This window comes from Nelumbo lutea, chromosome 1, assembly GCF_056320005.1.
Source record: "Nelumbo lutea isolate HS-2025 chromosome 1, American lotus-T2T, whole genome shotgun sequence".
Lineage (NCBI taxonomy): Eukaryota > Viridiplantae > Streptophyta > Magnoliopsida > Proteales > Nelumbonaceae > Nelumbo > Nelumbo lutea.
Genome location: NC_142684.1, coordinates 189544660 through 189563999, shown reverse-complemented (window position 1 = coordinate 189563999; position 19340 = coordinate 189544660). Strand labels below are relative to the sequence as shown.

The window sequence follows — 19340 nt, the reverse complement described above, 5'->3', positions numbered from 1 at the left end:
CTCTGCAACAATAATACGCTTCCCCATCATATTTTTCTATCATTATACATCTATCTCTTTTTCTATCTATGTTTTAAATGGGGGCCATGCTAGCAAGAAGGGTCCCACAAAACGTTCTCGACACACGACCCATATGTGCCTTGGGTGGACTATTAGATGGATGGACCACCCACCAGCAATCTGGATGGAAGGAACACCCAAAAATGTGCCATGCAAGATGTTGTCGGATCCCTATACCGCCATCCGCTCGTGGGTCAATTTTAATTAGTTCAATGCAGAGTTGCTTAATTTGTAAGTGCTACATGATAAGATATGGACATATATACCTAAGACAGGACCAACCTAAGCTTGCTCTTGATTACCTGATATACAATGATTCTAATTAAGACTAATGCTTCCCTTCAATTAATTTTGCATGCACTTGATCCTTTGAATGTAGATGGGTTAGAAACAAAGTGGGTTACGCTGGCAACATATCAAGAATGAACATGCATGCCAGTGCTTCATATACATGGGCCCCTATGAGATCCATTAATCACTCTTGATGGGTTTGCCTAGCCCACTTTATTTTTTAGCCCATCCGATCCCATGATATTTTTAAGAGTAAGCGATTAGCATTCTTCCCTAATTCCCGCCGGTGCTTTGGTTGGGACAATGAGTTCGATCGGAAGGCACTTTAACCAACAGAAGGTAGCTCCCTTGCCTCGAGTCGACACAGCCGTAAAGCAAAACCTACAGTAGTTGGTAGTTAGGAGTTAGGACCCAACCAATATAATCATCCAAAGGGGATCATGTCTTATATCAGAATGCATGTTCATCGGGCTGCTACTGCTAGACAAGTTTGTTTAGATAAGAAACATTAAAGATAAGGTACAGTATGGGTAGGTGTGTGGTGATGGTGACGGTGATGATGAATATTTGTGTTTTCGCCCTCTTAGACTCTTAGGTCCTACTTCCTAAGAATCAATATAGTCAGAAGTTAAAGGAATTCATGTTGCTATTTATTCTTCCGCTCATTGTGCAATTTATTATAGGCCAACAGCTAATTAGCTGCTACTACTACACAGCTCAAAGAAGCTCCTAACTCTGCATGCAAGTACGTGTTTGGCATGTTTTTTAAGAAAAGCTGTGCTGGGCATATGGATTTGTAAGTATAATTTTCTTTTTTTGGAACCAATGCTGTTACATAAGCATTTTTTGAGAGAATAGTATTGATTTTGTTTAGTATCAATATTGGCAACAACGTTTTTAACATCGATCTTATTATCCAACGTCTAAGATGATGTCATGTCATTATATCATTGGCAGTAATGCATTGTTTTCTAAAAAATCATCAAATTTGACATTGCTCTATACCATACTTTTCTGATTTCCAATGCATGATTTGGAATAATGTTTTTTTTTTCTATAAAAACAGTACCAAACAAGAGGATGTTACTTCCAACACCCTTTTTGTCTGACATGGCGTCTAATGGCACCGTTTTCTCAAAAAACGACACCAATGCCAAACACCACCTTGAAATTTTTGATCAAATTTATACCAAGTGATATGTCTGAAAGAGGGGAGTCGCCCAGGAATTAAAGATTGTTGAACCACCCCGTCCTTACACTGGAGACCATTTTATGCAGATTTGAATCATTGATCTTGCTTGCACAACTTGATGATTTCATTCAACTGAAAGAGACAGAATATCTACTTCCCTTGTTTTTTTCTCTTTTCAAAAAATAAAATATTATGTTGTGTACGTGTGAAGAGAGAAAGAAATGGAAGAAGGGTGAGAGATCAATTTTTTTTTCCATGTTGGAGAGTAATTTAATTAAAAGGCTCCAAGCAAAGTAAGGGTCCCACGCACTGAAAGAGCAGTCCATCACATGGGTAGTGCTCATGGAAAGTGAGAAGCAGCTAGGGAGAGGTCCAACTTTGCCTACTTTACTTGGAAACATTGCCAAAGTAGAGCACCCTTCAAGGCTAAACAATCTTCATGTTTTGTGTTACCCAATAGGATAAATTTGGGTTTTACTATTACATGTAAAAGAAAAAATGAAGCAGTTATAGAATGCCATTGACTTAATAGAGACAAAATAAAATAAAAAATAAAAAATAAAATTGAATTATGACTATAGATATTTAATGTTGAACTTTCCACAAACAGAATTTAAGCTCTTGTATACAAAGCCAGGAGACAGTTGGGCCAATATCGCCCAGGTTTATATCTTCCAGGGTTATAGACCTTCCCTCTATCTACTAGTAGAGAGGAGGAAAAGAACAAATGAGAGAGGGGAGAAAGGAAAAGTAAAAGGTATCATTTCGACATTTTATCTGTCTTCCATTGAATATGTGTTACATAAAAATAGTTTGGATGGTTATTCATCTTTTATGGAATAAAGGCTATTACCGAACATTGGTCCCCCCTATATATCCAAGGTCCTTGCCAGAGGTAGATTATCTCCTGATCTAACCTTTCACATTTTTTGCATACCTTGAATATGTATTCTCATGCTTGTAACTCCAAGATTTTATTATAAGGAAAATTCCTTATCAATACCCTGTACTTTGGCTTGAGTGACAATTTGGTCCTCGAACTTTAAAATGCGATAATTCAGTACCTAAACTTTCAAAATATGATAATCCAGTATTCAAACTTCTAAAGTGTGACAATCCAGTATCTGCCATTAACCAGTCTATTAATCAGCCGTTAAGTGACATTTGAAAAGTAAAAAATGCCCTAAAAATACCTTCTAATTCTCTTTATCAACCATCCAAACATTGATAATAAAATGAAAAGTCCCAAATTCTAGATTCTTCTAAACAGTCACCAACTTTTTTGAATAGAAGGGGCTAGGATTTGGCTGAGACTGTGTGCAATTTTTGTCAATGTTTGGATGGTTGATAAAGAGAATTAGATGGCATTCGAAGGGAACTTTTGACTTTTCAAATATCACTTAACGGCTAATTAACGGACTGGTTAACGACAGGTACTAGATTGTCACACTTTAAAAGTTCGAGTACTACATTGTCACATTTTGAAAGTCCGGGTACTGAATTGTTGCATTTTAAAGTTCGGAGACCAAATTGTCACTCGAGCCAAAGTACAGGGTACTGATCGGGAATTTTCCCTTTATTATATCATGAATATTGAGTATTTATGGCTAATAGTCTACTAATATTTGCATTCTCATATTTATTGTCAGGTAATTCAATTCCTTAAGGTTGTGTTTGGTTACAATGCAATTTTATTTGCATTAGTACAAAATGCGTGGGAGTGCAAATGTAAAAAATGCAAATTCTTGTTTAATTTTGTTTTGGATTTTATTCTATTTTGCTTCATGTTTTAATTTATTTCATTTGTACTGCAACCAAGCAAAATAAGCTAAAATTTGAAACAAAAATTGGTCAGAATTTACACTCAAATCATTTGCACTGCCATGATTTTGCATTAGTGCAAATTTATTTGCATTGCAACCAAACACAGCCTAAGGCTCAGTTTGGAAAGAGTATAAATACAAATTTATAGAGTGCAAAACCTTATATTTTGCATTATTTCATATGTATTTGCATTGTACACATTTATATTTGTATTCTTTCCAAACTGAGCCTAAAGGAATCGCAAATTATTTATTATTATGAACCCAAAAAGGCTCATTTTGCTCCTCCCAATGGTATACTCAGTTAGTAAATCTCAGTTAGCCCAAAATGACATTTGACATGACATTTAGCGGTGTAGCTGAGATTGGTTCAAGTCAGCATTTTACAATACTCAAGCCGATTCAAGTTTAGCAAAAGCTCAAGCTGAGCCCGCCCAAATTACACCCCATAAGGCTGCATTTGGATGCAATGTAAATCAAGAATCGATGTAAAATTTACATCGATTCGATTTTATAGGCATTTGGAAAAAGGGTGTAATTATTATCAATGTAAAGTTCCACTCTGGTTTAGTTTTACGTGTGTTTGAATGGAGTGGAGTTTACGTCAATAATTGATGTAAAACCTCATTAGCTCTAAAGTTTTATATCGATAATCGATGTAAAAAGTACATCAATTTTATCGATATAAAACTTTACACGCTTCCATCAATCGCTATTTTTAAAAAGCAACGATCACTTTTATGGTTCAGTGTAAAACGTCATCGGTATATTTTTACACCGATAACATTTTAACTGATTCCAAAATGCAGCTTTAAGAATTTTTTTCCCCTCTCCATAAAGAATGCATTGCAAATTGAAGACAAGATTTACAAAGTCTGAGAAAACAACTGCAAAACAACACCTTGACGGTGGAGTATGGGGATGAAAATGGTGGGGTCGTGTAACAATGTTCTTACTTTCATTCATTAGGAAACCTTTTTCCTGAAGTATAAAATATGTGCATATAGGGATCAAGATAGCTAGTTGGATAATTTGGTGAGCTTTCCCAAATGATAAAAGAATCTCACAAGTGGCGAATTATTTAGAGTTCAAAAGGAATCTAGGAGTTCTCGTCCATCCCCTACTTCAGCACCTTATGATGCATAGATTTCAATATGTTACCTTAAATCGATATAAAAATCACTCGGACAATTAAGTATAAAGTTATGGATTTTAGAAGTTTGTATATACATTGAGTGTATAACTTATTATTACCAGGCGAAATGGGTTAATGGTTCAATCACTTAAATTATTCAACTTTTGACCAAATCAATAGTTTTTAGTTAATAATCAAGTTTTAGGAAAATCAAACTTGCAATCATGACAGGTGATGATTTGAATAATTCATCCATCCAAATCAACAATGGATTGAAAACATTTCCCGGTGCTATACAATGGGGTTGACCTATCCCCCAACCCTAGTGGCAGCTGGATTTGATCCCAGGTCTCCACTAGAGAGGGCATTTAATTCCTCCGGCTCCATTAGTCATTTTTTCTTTTTAATTTAATTTTGAAAATTGTTTCCTAGACCACTTGCAGTTTGCACCCTTTCCCAATTTATTCAAACTCAGTATATCATGTGCTTCATCATCTCCCAACAAAGGTTCAAAGCATCAATCATGCTGATGGCCTCTTCATACACCCCTCCAGTGGTTGTATTGGGTTAGATCATGGTTCAGAGGGTAGTTGGGACTTAAACCGATCCCTTTGAATTGGTTTTGAAAAAATAAATAAAACATAAAAAAAAAACACCGATACAAGTTGATATGCCTTACCAATACCGACATATCGGCCTGTGTTGATACTTTAAACCTTGCTCCCAACTGTACAAACCTATAATCCTTTGACATATCACCTCCTTCATGCTCTTGTTTCACACGGCATTAGGGGACCAAGTCCATTCAAATTTTAACAAATTCTCAACTCAACTCCAAACTCGCCCAAAATTAGACATGTCAATGATACCCAAAAATCCAAAGCCCGATCCAACATCCGGTCCAATTATCTTGGATTCGGATGATGTATTTATGTAACCGGATCGGATTTGGATTTGATCCCATCCAATCCGAATCTAATTATATTATAATATTTATTAATTTTAATATATAAAAATTATTTAATTATATTTAAAATTATAAAAATCTATTCTATATATTATATTATATATGAATTTGTATATATAATAAATTTAGTATGTTATATCTATGTTAGTTTACTATATATAAAAATTGAAAAATAAATAAAATTTTAATTATGTTAATATTTTAGAAAATTTATAACAGAGTCGGATTAAATCTAAATCCGATCTGAATCCGTTAAGATTCCAATTCAAGTCTGAGTCTTTAATTCCAATGAGATTTTGGATTGGATTTGGATGTAGATAATCAGTAATCTGAATTATCAGTAATCGGATCGGATGTGGATTTTGTTTCATCCAATCCAAATCTGATCCGATTACATCCCTACCCAAAATTGCATCCCTACCAACATGGTTTTTCATTGTTATTCAACCAGTTGATTCCATTTCACCCGCTGATTTAGTCACTTGAACCATTGACCTATTCAATTAAAACAATGGTTTTTAGCTTTTTTTTTTTAATTTTAAATATTTTTATTTTTCTATTTTTTAAATTATAATAAACTAGACCGAAGGATCGAACGAGTGACCCACAAATGAATGGCCAAAGCGGTTCTGCCAATGGATGGAAATGAAATGATCATTTGTAGCCCGGGCACGGACCCAAAACCCAGTGGGGTAGTGGGCTTTACCGAACCGAAGGGTTGGAGCTTGGAAGGAAGGCGTTAAAGCAAAACCCTCACACAGTGAGACGTGGGAAATTTGACACAAATTCAAATATGGGAACAGGATGGAATAATTGAATCGGGAATCTGGAATTAGCAGAAAGTCGGGTCACACAAAGCTCTGAATGATAGATGATTGATAGTCTATATGAAAACGTATTACGTACTAGTGGACCCAAAAACCTTTTCAATCACCTATTCACCGCTTATTGACAGCTGGCGTCGCGTCTCTAATAATCTAAACGCATATCTGTGAGACTATCCAATCAGAATCCGGATTTCGAAGAAATCGGATTAAAGCCGGTCTATTCACTGAATCGGATCAAATCCGTGCATCGGGAATACTTCCCCGATGTTTATGATGTGGCGCTACAAGGTGATATAAGGTGGGTGTAAAGAGGATTACATGAGGACTGAGGAAATTCAAACTCATCCAATCATAAATAGATCTCAAACGTACACGTGTCTCCCGGCGATGATCATAGAAATGCATTCAATCCCATTACAATTATCCTTTGCATTGTCTTTTTTTCATCACGCATCAATCTCTCTAGTAAGTTTAAGCACTGGTTTTTAGGGTCTTTGTATCCGTGCGTTTAGTTGTGAATGTATGAGAACTTATAAAAGTGGGTTTCAGTTTATGTGTATGTCTACCGTTGATGAAACTTTATTTTAGCGCTTTCTCTATCAAGGTAGATATTTATTTATTATTTTGCTGATGTGGCACTTAAATGTCAATAAACGAATTTATTATTCTTTTTCTTAATTTTTTAAACAAATTAAATATAAAACGTTTACTCAATAAACGTCTACAGTTTCAAACACAAACTTCATAATCATAATTATAACTGGGATCGGACTTGATTCTGAACCGGAATTTTAGCCAAGAAGGCCGAATGACCACGGCCCACCTTGCAAAATGGGCCCCATTCATTCATCATTTGGGCCCAATGCAAATTTCTTGCACGTTGACGTGGACGGAAGACATTAATAAAAAGTAAATTGCAGGTTGACGTGGACGGTGAAACTGCACAAGTAGCCATTTGATTTTTTATATCGATGGATGGTGTAGATCTGCCACATCATCACTCCATCCGACAGAAATACGAGAGATCACCTTAGACAAGGTCTCTACTTGAAGGAATCTAGGAAGGAAAAAGGTTCACTTGTACGTTAAGTAGAAATAGATTATCCACACCACCTGTCATATTTCGGCCACCTGGAGGGATTATATGGCTAATCTACTAACTAGAGACCTTCTAAATTGATCACATTTTTAAGTATTCTTGTATAGATGACAACCTTATATCATCTTTTGTTGTGAGCTGCTAATTTTATCTTTGTTTCTCTAAATTTGAATTCGAATTCGATTCCATTAGACTGTGTTTGGAAATGATGCAAATAAGTGTGAATGCAAATATGTAGAGTGGAAAATGGTTTATATAAATTATAAAGTTGGATTAGTTTTACATTGATAAATTTACCTTCTTATCAAACAAACTTTTAATTGTAATGGATGCAAATACGAATTCCAATAAAGTCAAAAGTAAACCTGAGTGCAAATTTACTCTGAACCAGGATTTACACTCCATTTGCATTGTTTCCAAATGCAGCCTTATGAGTGAATTCAAATTCAATCTTTCATATATGATAAAAAAAGCATGTAATGAATCAACCGGTATAATGAAAATAGTAACCAATTTGGTGGTTATTTATCAAATTGATGGAGGTGGATGATTGGTCAAAGCCCTTCCATTGTCATGCCTTTTTATAAGCATAGATTTTTCCTTGGTTTAAATTAAGTAGGTGTTTGGCATCAATGTTGTTGCTTTAGAGATGTTTTCTGAGAAAACAGTGTTGTATGCACGAGGATTTATTGCACCATTTTCTCAGAAAAACAACTCATTTTTTCTGTTTGGGCATCAATGCTGCTACATAGGTTGTTTTTTGACAAAGCAACACTGGTTTTGTTTGGTACCAATGCTGTAGAATTATTTTCAACATTGGTCTATATTATCCAATGTCCACAATGATGGCAACGGGCTATTTTCTAAGAAAATATTGAATTTGGCGTTTCTTCATATCACACTTTTCCGATTTCCGTGGTCTAGAGCAACATTTTTTCTAAACAAATGGTACCAAATAAAAGGCAATTTTCTAAATACTGCTTTTTCTGATGTGATGTCTACGTGGCATCATTTTCTCAGAAAATGGCATCAAAGTCAAACACTGCCTCAATGTTGAAATTTTTACAATATTGTCATAGCTTTAAGTTTTATTCAAGTTATTTTCAATTCATTTTATTAATGAAATACAATATTAACGTCATATTTATTTTCTTTTATTAATCTATAATATTTAAATTTGAATTCAAATATAAATGAATCAAATTTGAATCTACCCACATCTGATTTTATTTTTTTTCCATGACCTATGCCTGTACAACGAAGGATAGCCCATCCTCCAAAACTCATAAACCCCACTCGTGTAGATAGGATATGATCCCAAGTCTCGAGTCTCCGGTCACTGCTACAACCAACAGAAAACCTAACCAACCAACCAGTTGACACATTGCTACCTATATCGGTATATCACATTTGATACAATCCATTTGCAACCCAGCAGTGTGATTAACAAGTAAGATCAACCATTAACTTTTGAGAGGTGCAATTAGGGTCGAGTTGGGTTTGTGTTGAATTTTTAAGGGAAAATTCCTGATTAGTACCCTACTTTGGTCCTAGTGCCATTTTGGTCCCCGAACTTTAAAATGCGACAATCTAGTACCCAAAATTTCAAAATGTACCAATTTAATACCTACCATTAATAATTCATCAGTTATCCATATCAGGTGATGACATGTGCAATTTTAAACTTTTAAAATGTCAAAACTATCATTCTAAAATTACTTCATTATCTTCTACCTTGAGACTAAAACAGTGCTAAGTGACCCAAATCAAATCTTGAAGAAAGATTATTGGAGAGAGACAAGATGAGAGAGAGAGAGAGAGAGGGATGAAGGGTGCTTGCAGAGCTTATCGATTCCATTCTTGATGTCTTGAGGAAGGAATCTGAGAACTGTGATTATCTTTAGGGATTTCAAGTTTGTCACTCTTTAGGTGGAGGAACTGGTTCTGGTATGGGTATTTTGCTCATTTCAAAGATAAGGGAAGTGTACCCTGATCGGATAATGCTCACATTTTCTGTTTTCCCCTTCCCAAAGGTTTTCAGATATGGTGGTTGAGCCATACAATGCAACCCTTTGTATGATTGTTGATAATGAAGCTTTGTATGATATTTGCTTTAGGATTCTCAAACTTACTACTACCGACTTTTGCGTGGTGTCACCTTCGCTACAGCACCCGCAGCTCTAGCTAATTGTCCACCCTTTTCAAGTGTGATTTCTATGTTATGTATGGCCGTGCCTAAGGGCATCTCGGTTGAAGTAGATTCTTCTTTTTGATCAATCAAAACCCCTTCCCAAACTGTTGTCTCATGTTCCTTGGGGAGCTGAACTCTGATTTGAGGAAGCTTGCCGTGAACTTAATTCCATTCCCCCTGTCTCCACTTCTTTATGGTTGGATTTGCCCCCATGACCTCATGTGGTTCTCAACAATATCAGGCTCTGACTGTCCCAGAGTTGATTAGCAGTTGTGGGATGCCAAGAACATGATGTGTGTTGATGACCCTCGCCATGGCCGCTATCTTACTACCTTAGTTATATTCAGAGGTAAGATGAGCACTAAGTGGACGAGCAGTTGATAAATTTGCAAAACAAGAACTCGTCCTACTTTGTGGAGTGGATTTTAAAATCTTATACCTTTGTTTCATCTTCTTGAGAAAGAAGATAATGAACAGTATATTAATTTTGAGAAGACATTTAAATAATTGATAAAAAAAATTAAATGCCATCCGAAAAATATTTGTGTCTTTTTACATGACATTTAATGATCGGCATTTTGAAAGTTTAGTTACTGATTTATAGCATTTTAAAGTTTGAGATCTAATTGACGAAATTTTACCAATTTTTAATTAGACATAAAACCGTCCCGGTACGATTGAAATTCTTTAAATCGGGCAGCCCGATTCGTACACCTAATTAACTTCATTCGTTTCATTCATGTGACAAAGAATTTCAGGGCTGAAATTTGCCAGTAGCAAAGCAGAGGATATGGACGGCAGAAACCAGTGGAACCTTTCATTCATCATTTTTTGGCCTTATTCGCGCTGCATTCAGCACACCCGCGCGCGGCCCTAAACTGATGGGCCCTTTTTAACTTCAATTACAAAAAAAAAAGTCAGTAAACAAAAAGAAAAGTTACGACCAAAAAAATCAAAAATTGAAAACCGCAAATTAAAACCATACACCAGACAACATGCCACATACTCTCTCTCTCTCCACCTCTTTTCTTCTCCGGTTTCTTTATCTGTTATGTTTTTCAAAAATCTTTTACTTGCTCTTCAACCTCTCTCTATACTATATATAGCTGCACTAAAGATTCACAACTGAGTTCTATTGGCTCCTTCCTTCCCGCTAATGGGTTGCTGTAGAAATAGGGGTTGAAGCTCCCTTTACTCTTTTCTTCTGTTTTATTTTTTGGAGTCCATCTCCATTTTTGTGTAGCTTTGGGTTTCTTTGGAGTTTAAGTTTGCGGGTATTTTTTTATTTTAAATTTTCTGTTCTTGAAAGAAAACTCAGAGACAGAGTGTAGACCATTGCAGACAGGATGAAATTATTTGGTTCATTTCTCATTCTTCTTGTTGTTTCCGGAGTTATTTTTGGGTCTCGTAATTCGTTGGCGTCTAATGAAGGTATATTTTGTTCTTACCAATTTTTAAATGTGTGTCCAACATTTTCAAAATTCATACAACTGTTGAAGATTTAACTGTTTTTAAGAAACTCTGTGATTTACTTTTGGGTTTTCTAATTTCATGCATTTATTTGCACCGATTCATGTGGGTATTGCTTGCCAGAAGACCTCGTTTAAGTTCAAATCTTGTACTGATTTTTTTCATCTGTTTTTTTATGTTTCGCACAGTTTCAGCTCTAATGGCCTTCAGAGAAACTATATATGAGGATCCCTTTATGCTTTTGTCAAGTTGGAATTCTCTCGATAAAGATCCTTGCAACTGGTCAGGCATTTCCTGTTCACAATATCGAGATCATGTTATAAAAATGTAAGAAATGCTTCTTCTACTTCATTATATAACCGGATATATTTTTCACGGGTAGATGAGTAGATCCCACTTGGACTATACAAATGAAAACCCAACATATAGACTTCAGATCTTTTAGTACTTTCTAAACTCAACAAGGGTTCCTCCTACATAAGCAAGTTAACTTAAACATAGCTGTTTCCAACTAAAATTTGGCACTGTATATGATCAGAAATTGCTTTTGATTAACAAAAATCATACTTACTTTTATACTTAAAATTGCTCCTCGCCTCTACAATACTATGTAGTAGTGTGCAAATGAGAAAACGTTTACGTTAAATCTGTTTTCATAATTTATGAAGGAGATAGGTTTTATATTTTGCTCTTGCCTTTTGCAGAAACCTTTCTTATTCTTCTCTAAGGGGATTTATTGCTCCAGAATTGGGCACTCTATCTTCCCTGAAAGAACTGTAAGATTTCTTTCAGCTTTCTGCAATCAAATAGGATTTGTTTGACATTTACTGCTACAGAACGAGGATTAGAGCCTACTAATACAACGTTTCTTTTCCAGGGTTCTACACAAAAACAATCTCCATGGGACAATTCCAAAGGAAATTGGTATGCTGAAAACACTCAAGGTCTTGGATCTGGGGAAGAATCAACTATCAGGGTCGATTCCTCCAGAGATTGGAAACCTGACCAACATTATGAAAATGTAAGTGGCATTTGATTATGTTTCTATTGAACATTTTTTATTTGGTTTTCCTTGGCATTATGCAGTTTGCTTTTGCTGTTGCAGAAACCTTCAGTCTAATGTGTTGGCTGGGAGTGTGCCTCCTGAGCTTGGAAATTTGAGGAACCTCGTGGAACTTCAGTTGGATAGGAATAAACTTCAAGGAACTGTCCCTGGCAGTAGCAACTCAAGTTTTACATCTAACATGCATCAGAGGTCAGTTGAACGGTTTTTCATTGGCGCTAGCATTCATTTAGTTCTGTTGCACTATTATAATAGAGAGAGGCTTTCATTTAGTTGGAGTGCATCCACCTTTTGATTTTTAACAATCCTTGAACTTCTTGAGATATGAGTAAAGCAAAGGACATATTGTTTCAGATTTAGAGAGTTCAGTGGCTCCATTTCAGCACTGCTATGTTGGATGTAGGATGAGAAATGATGGTGTTAGATAAGGTTATTAAGTAGGGTAATCCTTTAGTTGAAACATAAATACAATCAAATCTGAGGCACACCCACTTTAGTTAGTCTGATAAAACTCTTAATGAAATTGTAACATGGTTTTCTTCAAGTGTTTCTTATGTGTTAGTGTTGCCTTAGGTATGCATCTCCTGGAAATGGCACTGGCTTGTGCTGCTTATCTCAGCTAAGGAATGCAGATCTTTCATACAACTTCCTTGTTGGGAAAATACCACAGTGCTTGAAGTACCTTCCAAGGTACCTTCTTTAAGCCTTTGTCTTTGTTATATGACTTATATTTGTTCTGGAAACCTTACTCATTTGATTTTCCACAGAACAAGCTTTGAGGGAAACTGCTTCCAAGATAGCGATTGTAAACAGCGACTTGCTCCACAGTGTGGTACGTATATTGCAAATGTGTAGTTATTAATGTACCAAATTTGATTGAAGACTATGTCTCTCAAGTGTTAGTATTAGAGAGAACTCCAGTACAAGAATAAGTGAACTAGAAAAATGAAGTCTAGGGATACCTATCCATCCAAAAATCTGACCAATGCAATAAAAATTAAATAATTCCTTTGGAGTATCTGGTTATTACTCTCAGGTTATGGAAATCCTTGTTAAAGATATAATTTGACACTGATACCTCTCTATTTGATTTGGATATTAATTTTCCAGTGCATAATTTGGCATAATCATGATTGAATGATTATCTGGATAGTACATGATCTTGTATTTGACCTTACTTCCTAGGTAGTTGTTGAAATAGAACATGTTTTGTAGTGACTTTCTTCTCTTTACAGGTGTTACAGTTGTAAAAAGTCACACCGTAGACAACTCTAATCATTTGCATGATGAAGATGGACATAAGCATCATAAACTTCCCTGGTTGCTAGCTCTAGAAATCATAACAGGAACCATTGTGGGTATCCTCTTGTTCTTGACTATTGTTACTGCTGTTAAGCGATGCAAAGCAAAATCTCCTGTTGTAATCCCATGGAAGAAAACTTCAAACGGGAAGGAAAGCATGATAATATACATAGGTTAGTCTTTAAAGTCAATTTTTTTTGCAATTTGTCTTCTTGTTGTGTTACATAATTCACATTTTCTTTCTGATTAATTGGTTGTTTGCTTTTGACATAGATCCTGAGATGCTGAAGGATGTTTGGAGGTTTAGCAGACAGGAGCTTGAAATAGCCTGTGAAGATTTCAGTAACATCATTGGATCCTCCCCAGATAGTCTGGTATACAAAGGCACCATGAAAGGTGGGCCAGAGATTGCTGTAATATCCCTTTGCATAAAGGAAGAGCATTGGACAGGCTACCTTGAGCTTTCTTTTCAGAGAGAGGTATTTACTCTTTCAATATTAACTTCAAAAAAGTCAACTGGCCTAATGCATAACTTAGCTCAAAAGAACTCCATACCAGAAAAAAAAAAAAAAAAAAGTGGTAGCACCAAAAGTTATACAAACCTTTGGAACTAAAACTATTAATTGTGCCATGCTTCAGGTGGCAGATTTGGCAAGATTTGATCATGAGAATACAGGAAAATTGCTAGGTTATTGCAGGGAGTGCAAACCATTTTCGAGGATGCTGGTCTTTGAATATGCATCAAATGGGACACTTTATGAGCATCTTCATTGTAAGACAGCATTTGTTCTCCCTACTTTTGTCTTTTTATATGAGTTCTTTTTGCTTGCATTTTTGGTCACTTAAATACAAAGGATTGCTTGCAGATGGTGAAGGATGTCAGTTATCTTGGACCCGACGCATGAAAATTATTATAGGCATTGCTCGTGGGCTAACATATCTGCACACGGAACTTCAACCTCCATTCACAATATCTGAGCTAAATTCAAATGCTATATATCTTACAGAAGATTTTACTCCTAAGGTTTGTGACTAATTCTTAAATTCTGCGTATGAAAGAATTGGTCAAATCCAACATGGCCACCCTCCACCAAGAGTACATTTTTGGGATTCAAAATGAAAATCCAAGTTAACACATGGGGTTCAATTGGGTTTGCTAAAACCACAAGGGACTTAACATAAGGGTACTGATAATGGATGGTGTTGACACACAATCTAGGAAAACCTGAAACCAATGTTGTCAAAGTGGCTGGGAAATGCCTAACATTTGAGCCACCTTAGGCACAGCATAGCATAGGTCAGTGCCAAAATAAATAAATACAGGCTGGAACATGGAATGAAGTCTCCTGCTGGTTGAAGTCTCCTGTGGTTATAAAAAATTTTGAACTAGAAAAGGTACCAATCAGCTGCTGGTTGGTAAGGTCTCCTGCTGGTCATAGTGGAGACTTGCATCAAATCCTGCCTGCACTTGAGTTGGGGGATGGGCTACCCCCGTTGTGTAGCCCTTCACAAGATATCAAAAAAAATGTAAACATATATGTAATTATGTATACAGTATACTTAGCAAGTAGAAACGTATATTTGTATGTATACAGTATACTTACCAAGAAACCACTCTTCTAATTAATTGTCAATTAATAGGTGTTTCAGATAGATGAAAGTGAATACCAAAGCTATCAAAGAGAAGTTTGACTAATTTATGTTTCACAATTTTTTATAACCACAGGCCCAACCTCACCCTGCCCAATGAAATTTGTATTCTTAAAAGAAGCAAAACTATTTGTTTGCTTATATTACTTGTTGATATTTGTAAAATTAAGCAAATCACTTTAGGTTAATAATGAAATAAAATGGCATGTATAGATGATGCAATCATTAGGTGGATCAACTTAGTCCTACACATTGATTAATTGGCCTTGTGTAATCAATGTGGGTATAGAAGCCACCTAGGGTATGACCATACAACCTAGATGATAGGGGTCTGAAATTGCCTACACTTTAGCTTGAGGGTCAAATAGCTGACCACCTAGGTGGAGGGCCAACTCATAGGCAACCAACTAGTTTACAATAAACTGTAGTTATATAATATTTAGATATGGTTACATGCACATATTATAAAGTATATATTTATCTATTCATTTTTATCGCTCAAGGTGTGGCTTTGGGTTGGATTTGGATGGCTGTGGTCTGTGTAAGGGTCTTTTGGATGTGCCTCTTTCTTGGGTGATATCTTATCACCTTTCTTCTGTATTCTTTTTTCTTTTAATAAAACCTTTTTTTTTTATTCTTCAAAAAAAAATATCACTTAAGCGTCACCTAGCAACCTTAACTACACTGTCTTGGTGATGATATTGCAGCTTCAAATGCCATGAAGACTACTTTAAATGATTTTATCCCAAATGGCATCTAAACATGCTATCAATAATATATTTCTAGTATGCAATATAAAATAGATGCACTTAGAATTAGATGTACAAAATAAATAAATAAATAGTACATAAATATTAGTAGGAAGCAAGATTTATATTTTAGTAATTTTATCTAAATAAAAATGTATCCGTAGTATTTGGTTTTTACTGAAGTGCCATGGCCACCATGTATCCAACATATGATTACGATATGATATCTTTCATTGTCAAATTTGAAGTGTCCTAATCCAAAGAAAATAAAAATAAAGGGTATCCAAAGTTCTATACCCCTACTCTTTAGCACTAAGAATACTCTGGAATCCATGGCAGGGCCTTCCTAAACAGGGAAAGCTTATCTGACACTTCACCATGTCTTAGCTTTTTGTTACTTTGGTCCAGCCCATGTGTGAGGTTTTTTTTCTTATTCTTAATGATGCATTTGTTTGGATGGGTCAGAAACAAGGGATGGAGTAACCTGGGAACACCAAGGCTGGGTATTGATGTAAATCCACCCTAAATGTAACACAACCTTTGGATGTCTGTCAGTTGTATGCTGCTGTATTGTCTTCTCGGTATTTGTTTTGGATACGGAGGTGTTCATTCCCTTTATATTATACTTAATGCGATTCACTGTTACTGATCAAAAAAGGGTCAGAAATAAGTTTTTGCCTTAAAAAGGGCAATAATCTTGCTTAATATTTTTCTATTCTTTTCTCCTGCTATGTATATCAGTCTTGAACAAACCAAAGCCCCAATATTGTGATTAAGAGTCAAGGTATCAGCTCAACTCTTCATGTCTTCAATGTTGAAAGTTGAAACTGTTCTAAACCTGTATCATTTTCAGTTAATATTTTTGTTATTTTGTTTAGTATTGCCTGATTTAAGATTCTGCTAACCATAGCCTTTGCCTCTCTAACCCCTCAGCTGGTTGATTTTGAAAGCTGGAAGACAGTAGTTGCAAGATCAGAAAAGAACTCGGGTTCCTTAAGCAGAGGCTCTTTTGGCAGTATTCCAGATTCTATAGATGAACGCCATCTGGATATTGAAGGCAACACATTTGCTTTTGGAGTACTCTTACTAGAAATAATCAGTGGTAGACTTCCATACTGCAAAGACAGAGGATGCTTGGTGGACTGGGTAAGAAGCACATAGGATCAGTATTTTCAGAAATTCCATTGTTGTTCCATCCTCATTGTTTTTTACCAATGTTTCTTTTTCTTTCTTTTCTTGTTAATATGGGTCATGTGATCATCTACATAGGACTATCCTACTAACAATATACATTTACTCCCATATATCTTGGTTCAGTTTGTTAGTTAATTGGGTGTATCCATTAGACTATTACCTTAATTTCATTGTTTAAAGAGATATACCAATAGGCATGGTGTACCTCCAATCCTACAGTGGATGTCATGAGTATTATTTCACTACGAATTTTTCTTCAAGATGCATGTTAGTTATACAAATCTGGAGAATGTATCTTGTAGTCTATCTGAAACTTGGTTTTAGGAGAAATAGCTAATGCTATAATCAAAGATAAGATTACACGATCTTATGATTAGGCTTAAATCTTCCTAATTGTCTTTTAATATCTTGATGAAATTGAATAAATATTATATTACTTGGTTTTATCCTGTATGTTCAGCAATCATAGTAATCTTATAGTTCTGTGCTGCTACTGCAGGCTAAGGAGTATCTAGAACTGCCAGAAGTAATATCTTACCTAGTGGATCCTGAACTGAAATATTTTAGATATGATGATCTCAAAGGTGTATGTGAAGTGGTGAACCTATGTATTCAATCAGATCCCACCAAACGGCCATCCATGAAGGAGTTATGCGCTATTTTGGAGAGCGGGATTGACATTTCAGTATCTGCCCATCTCAAAGAATCTCCATTGGCATGGGCTGAGCTTGCTATATCCTCATAAGTCATAATGGTATTGAAAGCTAACACGGTGTAAATCTGAAGTGTATGTATATCGTATGATACTATTTTCTTTCTTCTTTCTATAATTTTTTTTTTCAATTTTTTCACCTTTAGTCTTTTTTTAGATAATTTCTTTGTATTCCACAGAAATGATCATACTGAAGAAAATTAGAGCTTCATGCATGGCAGAGGCAATTATCTTTGTAATATGTTGACTGATCAGTAAATTTTTCAAAATACTGAATGAATTTTTACGTTGAGAGCCCTATTTACTGTTCTTTTATTAAATATCTCGGAATGTGATTTCGTGATATAATTGGGTTTCAAGCAGTAGAAAATAAACAAGAGAAGGTGCGACCCCTTGAATCAAAGGCAATCAAGTTAGTCAAAGAATGTCCAAGGAAACAATGGGGATGGTAGGAAATGTAGTTTTTGTTTGAGTTCCATTTGAATTGCAACCTTGCGAATGAGTGTAGTTAGCTTATGCAATTTTACTCCGATCCGAATGCCATCTTGGATGCCGGAAACATTGTAAGTTTGTAACTCTACCTAAAACGCAACTCAGGAGTCAGGAAGATTAATAATTCCATTAGCCAGCCCATATAGCCTATAGGTTTGCACTTTCTGATGAACCAAAACGGATGCACAAAGCCCATTAGCCCACTGAACTAGCTCCTTTTAATCTCTCTCCAACCGTAGTTTCATCTATTGATACCAAGTAAAGGCATTACCTACATACCTTATTACCAAAAACAAGGAATGGCAGTAGATGGATGAGAGCTAATCTGACTATCTTGACCATATGGGGAATTTCGCTGTAGCGTTGAACTTGAAATTTCTCAGCTGAATTTGTCACCACCTAAACATGGAAATTGAAGGTAAATTCTACGAGTTCTGGTTCATACATCACTAGTAAGCTCATGTTTTTGGGATTGTTGAGTTGATTATGCTCTTCCTTTTCACGGGTTTCCTGCTGCTTTTGTTCATTATTCTCGATTTAAAGATCACTAGCAAATAGCTCTTCCAAAATCTTAGTAAGGCTTTTGATGATGTCTCATCCGAGGTGGTTCAAATTGAGAATGCATTCAAATAATCCTGCCAATTGGACGAGGTTGAGGTGGAAGGACAAAGACATGCACCAAGGTGATCTACAAGCAGAAGAAGAGTTAGAGGCCTGAGGAGTTGTTCCCCGGGTAGGCACTCCGACGCTCAAGTCAGTAAAAAGGCGGGAGGTCGGTCAAAATGAACTGAAGAGAGTAGATTAGTTCGAACCGAGGTGAATGCAATGGGTGTTGAGGCGAGCTGAGAATCAAAAGTCCTTTACCTTGAGGGGGAGATGCCTATATATAACCGAGCATTCATGTTGTAGTCGAATTAGGCCTGCAGGATTGTTGGGATGAGGTTACCCGCTTATGTGCTCATAAGGCTTTCCTTCCTTGGTGGAGTATTTTTCCTTGTTTGCATGAAACTCTTCTCCTTGGTGTGTCCATCCGTGACGTAGATGTGTTGGGTGGCGCTGGCGTCGTCTGAGGAGTTCGACCACGAAGATTGACATGTAGCGTCCTAGGCCAACTCAGGCACCA

General features: G+C 36.0%; 1 protein-coding gene across 2 annotated transcripts; it reads left to right on the top strand.

The window, feature by feature from the left end:
- Nucleotides 1-10368: 10368 nt before the first annotated feature.
- LOC148879969 (Leucine-rich repeat protein kinase family protein) lies at nucleotides 10369-18023 on the top strand. Of its 2 annotated transcripts, none has more exons than XM_088961756.1 (13): nucleotides 10369-11016; nucleotides 11244-11382; nucleotides 11760-11831; nucleotides 11933-12076; nucleotides 12161-12310; nucleotides 12692-12808; nucleotides 12886-12950; nucleotides 13354-13593; nucleotides 13694-13899; nucleotides 14060-14192; nucleotides 14287-14444; nucleotides 16753-16965; nucleotides 17513-18023. In XM_088961756.1, the coding sequence occupies exons 1-13, from the start codon at nucleotides 10932-10934 to the stop codon at nucleotides 17756-17758; spliced, it is 1968 nt and encodes a 655-aa protein (XP_088817882.1). In that variant the 5' UTR covers nucleotides 10369-10931; the 3' UTR covers nucleotides 17759-18023. The 2 variants fall into 2 exon arrangements, 1 of the variants encoding a protein (XP_088817882.1); XR_016104416.1 differs by having other exon boundaries at nucleotides 10583-11016; nucleotides 16770-16965.
- Nucleotides 18024-19340: the final 1317 nt, after the last annotated feature.

Coding starts and splice junctions, on each gene's coding strand:
- LOC148879969 (XM_088961756.1), top strand. CDS start 10,932: ATGAAATTATTTGGTTCATTTCTCATTCTTCTTGTTGTTTCCGGAGTT. Junction 11,017..11,243: donor TTCGTTGGCGTCTAATGAAG/GTATATTTTGTT, acceptor TGTTTCGCACAG/TTTCAGCTCTAATGGCCTTC. Junction 13,594..13,693: donor AAGCATGATAATATACATAG/GTTAGTCTTTAA, acceptor CTTTTGACATAG/ATCCTGAGATGCTGAAGGAT.